This window comes from Glycine max, chromosome 18 (genome assembly GCF_000004515.6).
Source record: "Glycine max cultivar Williams 82 chromosome 18, Glycine_max_v4.0, whole genome shotgun sequence".
In the NCBI taxonomy this organism is placed as follows: Eukaryota; Viridiplantae; Streptophyta; class Magnoliopsida; order Fabales; family Fabaceae; genus Glycine; species Glycine max.
In genome coordinates this window covers 28,300,723-28,310,589 of record NC_038254.2, presented here as the reverse complement: position 1 = coordinate 28,310,589, position 9,867 = coordinate 28,300,723, and the positions used below count along the sequence as shown (strand labels likewise).

At 30.3% G+C, this 9,867-nt stretch overlaps 1 protein-coding gene across 1 annotated transcript; it reads right to left on the bottom strand.

Moving 5' to 3' along the window:
• Nucleotides 1-3,370: 3,370 nt before the first annotated feature.
• On the bottom strand, nt 3,371-8,352 carry LOC100810868 (protein trichome birefringence-like 43). Its single transcript, XM_003552029.5, has 5 exons — nt 8,075-8,352; nt 5,649-5,820; nt 4,593-4,768; nt 4,326-4,484; nt 3,371-3,671 (listed from the first exon to the last, which is right to left on the bottom strand). Exons 1-5 carry the CDS (start codon nt 8,350-8,352, stop codon nt 3,371-3,373), a joined length of 1,086 nt encoding a protein of 361 aa, XP_003552077.1.
• Nucleotides 8,353-9,867: the final 1,515 nt, after the last annotated feature.

Below are 9,867 nucleotides of genomic sequence, written 5' to 3'. Positions count from 1 at the left end.
ATGTTTGGATTTGATTTAGTTTGGTTTCTATATTGGATTTTATTTTAAGTTTGGAATGATTTTTTTTTAAAAAAAAAGCTGAAAAGTGGGCCAACCCGCATAACCCACCAATCCGTGGTGGCCGGACCGGGCTGACATTTTGTTAGCCACGCGAAAGTGGACCGGGCTGGGTTAGCCAACTTTTAGCTCAACTCGTTACGGGTCAGCCGACGTGGGTCGGGCTGGCCCATTTTGATAGCTCTAATACAACTACATGTGGTCCTCTTTCTCGACAAAAGCGACCCTTGGTGAATATTCTGCAAATACCTTTAATTATCTTCTATTCTGTCCTTTTTTAATTTTCAAATGTTAGCAATTCAAATAAAGAGAGGTAAACTGAAATTTGAAAAGCAAGAATGTGCACTTCCCTTTGTGACTAACATTGTCCTTTAGTACCTTTTTGGACGTCATTTATGAGATTATAAAAAAGTGTATAAGTGATGTTAAGTCTAGTGGATGTAATTGGTTTTCATAATAAGTGGACATGATTGATTTAACAGTGCATTGGTCGTTGAATGTTGGATCGAGTGGCCTCAGAATAATTAAGAACGGAGGGTTGAATTAATTATTCCTAAACCTTTACTAATTAAAAATTTACTCTTCTAAGGCTTTTACTTATGTTGTTAAGAGAATAAGGAGTAGAAGAGAAACTTAACCAAAAGTAAAAACGGAAATTAAAATGCACAGCGGAAAGTAAAAGAGTAGGGAAGAAAGAAACAAACACACAAGAGTTTTTATACTGGTTCGGCAACAACCCGTGCCTACATCCAGTCCCCAAGCGACCTGCGGTCCTTGAGATTTCTTTCAACGTTGTAAAAATCCTTTTACAAGCAAAGATCCACAAGGGATGTACCCTCCCTTGTTCTCTTTGAACCTAGTGGATGTACCCTCCACTAGAACTGATCCACAAGAGATGTACCCTCTCTTGTTCTCAGTCAAACCCAAGTAGATGTACCCTCTACTTGAACCACAAAGGATGTACCCTCCAATGTGTTGAGACAAAGATCTCAGACTGTTAAACCTTTGACACTTTGTAAATGGGGATACAAAAGATTCTTAGGCGGTTAGTCCTTTGAACACTTTTGTATTAGGGAATAGGAAGAATCAAAAGAATTCTCAGACTGTGTCGTTTTGAATTCTTTGACAAGGGAGAAGGGAGACACAAAAGAATTCAGGCGGTTAGTCCTTTGTTCTTTTGGAAAAGGGAGAAGAGAGACACAAAAAGAATTCAGGCGGTTAGTCCTAGGCGAATTCTTTTTGGCAAAGGGAGAAGAGAATGAAAAGATGAATAGCACAAGTTTTCAAGGTTTGGAAAACCAGAAAACTTCAGAAAGCTTTTGGTACAAAGAAGAAGAAGAAGTTCAAAGAGATTCAAGGCTTGTAAAGGATTGATCAAATGAATGTAAAAAGTATGAAAGAATGAATTTTTTTAATTGAAAATGCAAAACAAAGCCTTGCTATTATAGACTCTTCATGTCTGGTCAAGAATACCATTTAGAAGAGTTATAACTTTTAGAAAAACTTAAAACCAATTTGAAAAAGTCAAAACCTTTTTGAAGAGTTACATCTTTTGATTTATCAGAAACAATCACTGGTAATCGATTACCAAATTAGTGTAATCGATTACACAAAGCTTTTGTGTGAAAGGATGTGACTCTTCACATTTGAATTTGAATTTCAACGTTCAAAGGCACTGGTAATCGATTACCAAAACATTGTAATCGATTACAGCTTTTTGAAAATAATTGGAACGTTGTATATTCAATTTGAAAACTTTTTCAAAACAATTTTGCTACTGGTAATCGATTACAACAATCTGGTAATCGATTACCAGAGAGTAAAAACTCTTTGGTAAAAGGTTTTGTCAAAAACTCATGTGCTATTCAAAGTTTTGAAAAACTTTTTAATACTTATCTTGATTGAGTCTTCTCTTCATTCTTGAATCTTGAGTCTTGAATCTTGATCTTGCTTCTTGAGATCTTGAACCTTGAATCTTGATTCTTGTCTCTAGACTTTCTTCTTGAGTCTTGAATTCTTCTTGATTCTTATCTTGAACTCTTGAATTGTTCTTGATTCACTTGAGTTGTTCTTTAATTGATCTTTGAGCTTTTTTTCATCACCTTTTTCATCATCTTTTGTTATCATCATTGTTATCATCAAAACACCTTTGAATCACCTTTGATTCACCATGAAGCTTTGCTTCTACATTGAATATATCTTAACAAAATTATTTTCCTCTTAAGAGGGGACACATACTCACTAGAGTTGTAGATTTGATATAATAAAAAAGTAATTAACTCTTTTATGAAGTAAGTCTTGTTTGCTTAACAACTCATTAGATCATCCACAATTAAAATTTTTAAACATCAAAATCAAAGGTATGATAGGTCTTCCAGTGATTATTAGTAGATCATCTAGACGTAACATATTAATTTTTAAAAAGTTATCAAAAATACTCAAAGAATTTGCATGTAACATATATTACATTCCCAAATCTTTTTACATTAATTATAGAAAAAATCGTGGCCAATAATTAATATTAGAGCTTCCCATTTAAATTTCACATTAATATACATTAACATAATTAAAACAACAAATATTAGCATTGATTATACGCGTTGTTTATGGATTATTCCGTTGGAATATATTAGAATTATGTTCATATTAACAATTACATATGTTTACGAAATTATGCTGCATTTGAGCGGGAAAATGATTGCATTTAATATTCTAGCTCACCTCTCTTTATATATATATATATATATATATATATATATATATATATATATATATATATATATATATATATAAAGATAAATATAAAGATTAATAGCTTATAATTCACGTCTTATATTTATAAGTAAGGGTTGTCGTTTATAATTAAGCTGTAATTTTATTGCCGTTAATATCTTGGTTGGGGTGCTTTTTTTCAATCTCATTCAAAAAAAAAATAGTTATAAATGACAGTAATATGATTTTTAGTTTTTCTCCATTTAATACTATTTATAGCTATTAGTTGATATTAATATTAACTATATTACTGTCTTTATCATTGGACATTAAATTTGTAAATTGCATGTCTTCTCTATATAAACATGAGCTAAGTACTAGAAGGATAAATTTTAGCCTCTTTTATTTTCACTAGAGTGGTTTCTGATTTTTTTATATTATTTCTTATTAAATTTTTTTTCAAACAACTTTTAGTTTAATCAGAGCTTTAAAATTAAGAACAAAACAAACTAACACAACTTAGTTTTAACTTTAACTTAAAAGTAATTTTAAAGTAAAAATAAAGTTGGGCTAAATGAATCCTAAAAATAAGAACAAGAGCTTAATTTTTAACGAGACTAGCATACTGAAGCTCATTCCAAGTATCAGGAACACCAGCTAGGCACCAGTGGCTACAATCCGGGTCCAAATGCCCTCCAGAGCCATAAACAGACGGGTGGCCATCTATCCTTAGTTGGGATAGGGTAGTAATGTCCGGCAAATACACAGGCTTTTGCATGGCTCTTAGCACTTTCTCCAATACCAACTCTGCTGGGAGTGGTCCTCCTGGGTACCTGAATCCCAATATTGGCCTAGTTTTCCCTTCACATAAGTTTGCTCTTGGCTCACCCCATTGCGCTGGACTGGAACAATTCAAACGCAAGTTAGTTAACTCCAGTTTTACAAAACTATATGTTGATTTGTTTTTTATTTGTATATATTTTAACAATGACCAGTTATCTTTTTTGAAAATAAATATTTTTTTATTTTGGTAAATGATAAAGATGGGCTGAGGGATATCCTCTTGCTAGAGTTCATTATCTTGTTTGCCTTTGCCCTTTACAAAGTCATCAACACAATATCATCATCAATCTTTTTCCTACGTACTTTTTTTTATTGAGTGAAATTTATGTGAGTCAAACTCAGGCTATCATAGACTAATGAAAATTAATTTTAGTTATTATGCTAACCAATGTCACAAACAAAACTACCTCACCTCGGACTAAAATTATTAACTTTTAAAAAAGTAAGCTGCTAATTATTACTTACAAGTACATATCATGATAATCAAAAGCTCACGAAACTACTTCTGAGAAGATTGGTTAATTTTCTTGAAGTCAAATAGAAGTTTTTCATTGAGTATATGAACTTGGAAGGTGAGTTTTCTAGTGGATTTTCATATGTTATAAATGAATTAAATTAAAAAAAATCTCTTTGAAAATGAAATATCCCTAAAAAAATTGATATCACAATTTTATAATTTTAAGGGACATTTAAAAATTGTAGCAGATACTTACTTTTGATGATCTGGAGAGACTCCTTGGAAGAACACCCTTGTTCGGGTAGGATCAATATTGTAATCAACCCATTTGGCCCATGTATTCAATGCAATCTCATATGAACCCAAGCGATCCATGTCTCTATATGTACGATTCCCTACTTGAATCAAATCCCATCTACAAGCCCAAATCATAAAAAAAAAGAAATAGAAAAAAAGTGTTATAGATCGATTTTGCATGTGAAATATGATGAAGAGTGAAACTAGCTTATAAATGAGTACATACGGTTGTTTTCTTCCTGTGTGAATCCACCAATGCCAAGAGTCAAATATCATTACATCTATTCCTTTCCACGTTTGGCCAGCTTGAATTGAATCTAGTTTCAATACTCGACCGATACTCTCACCAACAATGTCCACAAGTAATGCATTGCGCGACAACATTACCTTAACATCATAGGTCTGCAAAATTATGAGATACACCAATTTATTTTTAATTTTTATATATTAGAGAAGATGCCGATGAATGAAGCATAAGGAATATGCTCATCCAAGCACCAGGAAATGAACAAACATGCATACAAGAGTTTTCAGTGCTGCATGATGTAAAATAGTAGTAGAGGTAGAGCCAATCCACTACTACAAGAGATAAATGATTACTGATACTTGCTCCATTAATTCAAGACCAAAGTTATGTGGTATTTGTCCCAAGAATTGAACCTGAAGTCAAGATTGTTACCGCCGAAACAATTTTCCTTGTCCTAGTTTGAAATTTTTCATTGTTTCCTAACTTTTAACTTGACATAATTCGTTTCTTCCACTATTTTTGCCGGTGAGTTTTCAACAATAATCTTGGTTCTTCTGTTATATGTATGGATTATTAACCAGCATGTTATTAGTCTTCAACGATGGATCCATGATACCAAAGTATTACATTAATCTTTTTTTTATCAATACAACCTTCATTCTATAAATTGGTTGGGTACCTTTTCTTGCTTGCATGAATCTAATATCTTGGGAGTGTCAATAGTTAACTAATAGACTAGTTGTAAGAATGCATTATTAATATATATGATGTCATTTAGATTATCATTGATTGACAACAATGCTCTATTTAATTTCAATATTATCCATGTATGCATGGTTGCAACCCAATCAAAATTTTATTTTGCAACTAATTATCATTTGGAGTTAAAATTGGGAGCACAACAACTACCTTGACATGTCTCAAGAAATTGGGGTGAATGTGAATTTGTGTAGATGTGAAAGGTTTGGGTAGGGGCTGACTAAGAATATATAGGAAGAAAATTAAGACAAATAAAAGTCATAAAAGTGATCTAACCGGAAAGGTGAAAATGGAGACATCTCCATTCCTTGCTAAGCTGTATGGGGCTTGTGGCACAGCTATGTGAAGCATGCAAGTGAGTGATTGCCATTGGTTCAAACCCAAAGAGTCTCCCACAAACATGATACTCTTCCCTCTAAGTCTTGTTAGGAAATCTTCACCATTGAATCTGCAAAACAACAACATTCATTAAAATGGTGATAACATGGTCTTGATGATCATTTAAATGGTTTTTTGTTTGGAACTAATGTAGGATGTGATCCTAATTGAGAACCAATTGGTTGAGAGCAACTTTACAACTGATAACTCTTATTTAATGGAGGAAGTCTACCGACTTATACAATAAACTTTTTAGAGGGTGGAATATAAAACAATAATCGTCAATTTTGTTAAAATTAGTGTAATTATAATTATAATTATACATATATTATACACATTACAAAATTATAAAAACTTTAACTTCATATTGTAATTAATAATTATTATTTTATAATTTATATTAGAAATTTCATCTCGCACTCAATTCAAGCTAGGCTTGAACCCCACCATCATCCCAAGAAAACAATTTACTACCTTCAGAGGATTTTTGTCTCTCTCTGATTTAGCTTAGTTGGGCATTGTCTTCTTCCATTTAAAAGTCAAATAATTAACCAGCAGATTCAAAGGTAACTGACATGAAATAGTTAATTTGTATTCATACACAACTTATATACAATCTTTTTAACATACATGCAGAATATATAGAAAAGTAAACAATATAAGACACAACTAATCAATTTATACCGATAAAAATAGTCTTGATTGCTCACTATCTTTCTAAATAATATTCTCTTCATCTCAATTATAAGACAAAATGGATTAATTTGCGCTTATTAATTAAAAGAGTTGGTTAATTTTTTATTAGTATTAAATTTCTCTAATTATAATATTTTTTAAAATTTATTTTTGACTTTATTGGATACCTATATTCATTTTCTTCAATATCCGTGGAGAGAAAAAAAAGACAATTAAAGATAAAAATTTAGTCAAAATAATTAATGCACAAAACATTTGAAATGAAATTTAAAAAAAAATAATTTTTTTTTTCAAAACTATGTTTTCTAAATAAGAATAGAATAGTTATTTAAGGTTGTTTTACATTAAAAAAAAAATCAATAATTTGACAAAATGATCAGTTTTTTTTCCTATTATACCCTTCACATTCCGCTTCTTACTATTCTCACTCACTGCAATTTTTTTTCCCACAATGCATCCATTTCTCTCACATCAATTATTTTTTTTTCATGATGAACAAATTTCTCTTTCTCTTTCTTTAATAAAGTGTTAATTTAATTTCTTTATTATACTATCTCTATAATTAAGTATTCATTTCTTCTGTTTCCACGAGTGGTCAATAGGTAAATAATTCATCTTTGACTATCTTTTCAATTATTTATTACCCTATTTTATGATAGAATGGGATAAAAAGGATAAATTAATTATAAAAAGTGAAAATCAATTTTTTATATACATGTAAATGTTATTATTCCAACAAAAATAGACTTAAATTTGTGATATGTCTTTGTTGAACATAATCTATGTTCAACAACACAATTTAACTATTTTTTAACCTTTTTTTACTAACTGAAATTTTTTTTTGATTATCCAGTAATCAAATTATCTTAATAGCTTCTAACATTTTTTGAAATGTTACTCGAAGTAACATTTTAAAAAACGCTAGCTTCTAGTTTTTAATATTTTCTTTCATTTATATCATAAATACATTTATTCAATTTTTTTAAATAAATCATAATTTTACTATTTTTCTATCATTATACACTTTTAAGCTACGTCAACAATTAGTTTTATCAAACTAAGCTAATTTTTTAGCTTTCAGCTACCAACTTCCAACTAGTTTTTCGGCTTTCAGATAACTTTTCAGTTTCTAGCTAACTTTTCAGTTAATTTTACCGAACATAACCGAAGTATCATTTTTAAAACACTAGCTTGGAACTTATAACTTTTTATACTTATTTCCTTTTTGTTTAAATATTTCTTAGATTCTTTTTAAATTTTTTTTATTTAAGGTTAAATTTTATTACTTTTATTCTATGTAATTTTACATTTTTTAGCTACTTTAAAAAATAACTTTATCAAACACTTATAATTCAATAAAATAATTTTAAACTTTTAGCTAGCTTTTACTATGATCTAGTTTTTGAGTTAATTTTGTCAAACATAACCATTATCATATGATTAAGAAGACATTAATTTTGGAAAGAGAAACAACCATAAATAAATAGAAAAATATCCCCGGCAAAAAAAAAAAAAAAACATACATGGTAAATCTATGTCCACCTGATTGGGTGGGAAATAATCAAATGGCATGGCATGCATAGATAAAAAAGAAAGAAAAAAGAAAAGCAAATAAAAGATGTGCATACCTTGTTAAGTTACACCCTACGGGCTGCCATCTATACTTGAGATAAAACTTATCTGGTCTACCATTGTTTTGACAATCAAATTCCCTCTCTATAAAGGGACATTGAGAGGTTTCATAAAGAGGGTATGAATCATCATAAACCCAGCTTCCTTGGAACAAATTACAACCATAATTCTCTACAAAGCCTCTTGCTTGCTTGTGATCAAGATAACCACTTCCATGTATTTGAATGAGAAGGGTAAGAAACAGCACCACGGATATGGAGAAAGACCACTCCATTGGACTGAAATTGAATGATGATGAAAGGTGAAAGTAGCAGTAGAGTTAGTGGTGATGCTTACAATAAATATGATAATATATAGACAAGGTGGTGTGTGGATTTTGAGTTTTATTTGTAAATGTGATGTGATGCGATGGTTGAATACCTGCCAAAGTGGTGATGCAAGAAAGCCATTTCAAATTTATTTACCAGGTTTTCTATTTACGCATGAATTATGAAAGTTGGAAAAGTAGCATCAATGCATTTAAAATTTAAATCAATGCTAAAACCATACATCAATGAATTTAAATTTTACCCAACAGTTTAAGGGTCAACTTTGCAATTTCAAAGGTCCTCAAAAAGTAACAAAATTTCAAAAATAAAATTAAAAAAAAGTAATAAATATATTTTTAATTAGCATTTATGTATAATTAATAGGGGTGTTCAAAACTGAAATCCAAACCAAACCGCGAGTTTTCGGATTAGTTTGGTTTTTTTTATAGAAATCGAGCGGTTTGGTTCGGTTTCGATTTCTAGCTGAAAATCCAAACCAAACTGCATATTTACATATTATATATTTTTTTAATTTTTATTTTAGTACGTGTGACATTATCCATTAGGTGCAGATTGCGTTTCAGTTTCATTATTTGCGTTTAACTTATTTATGTGTCGCGTTTCACTTACACACTACTGACTACACAATTCACGTTTCACTTACCATTACCCTAAACCCTAATATTCTTCTTCTTCTTTCTACGAGTACTAGCGGGCAGTGGCACACCTCAAAGGATTGATTGTGTTCAAGGGTTGTCTTGGTTTTGCAATTGAATGGTGGGAGATGCTGAAATATGATCTTTTTCTTGGATTTGGATAACCGGATTGTTGCCTTTGATCTTGATGATAAGATTACTAATCAACTTACTAAGGATTGATTGTGTCATGTAGTATATAACTATATATATGTTGCTGGTTAGGGGAGATTTTCAGGAAAAAATTATTGTAGGGGAGATTTGCAAAAATTTATGTTTGATTAGTAAGTGAAGGTGTTTGTGTGACATGATTTGTTGTTCTAGTCAGAGTTATTCTAGGAAGCATGAATAGATTTGGATTTGGATTTGGATGACACATCTCCTTTACATTTTCAATTCAAAGATAATAGTACTGAGTACTGATTGAGTATTAAAAGAAATATATTAATTCTTTGATTGTTTTAATTTCTGCAGAATGAAGAATGAAGGCTTGGATTGTTTGACATGCAATTATTGGAGACTAAGGATGAAGAATTGGAAGGTTGAAATCATTATTCATATGTTTTTATGTTTTACTTGAATTATTATTATAGCATATTTTTATGAATTATTTGGATCTATTGATTGTTTTATGTTTTTATGTTTTACTTGAATTATTGTTGTAGCAGATTTGTATGAATTACTTGAATTATTTGACTGTTTTATGTTTTTATACTTTATTTTCATTAGGAATATTTAAATCTAAAACATGCTAATTTTTATTATGATTATAAACAAAATTTTATA

What these genes read in the sequence shown, in the direction of transcription:
- LOC100810868 (XM_003552029.5), bottom strand. Translation starts at nt 8,352, where the DNA reads ATGGAGTGGTCTTTCTCCATATCCGTGGTGCTGTTTCTTACCCTTCTC. An exon ending in GTAGGGTGTAACTTAACAAG is followed by an intron (nt 5,821 to 8,074) that starts GTATGCACATCT and finishes GTTGTTTTGCAG; the next exon opens with ATTCAATGGTGAAGATTTCC. An exon ending in GTCTCTCCAGATCATCAAAA is followed by an intron (nt 3,672 to 4,325) that starts GTAAGTATCTGC and finishes GAATTGTTCCAG; the next exon opens with TCCAGCGCAATGGGGTGAGC.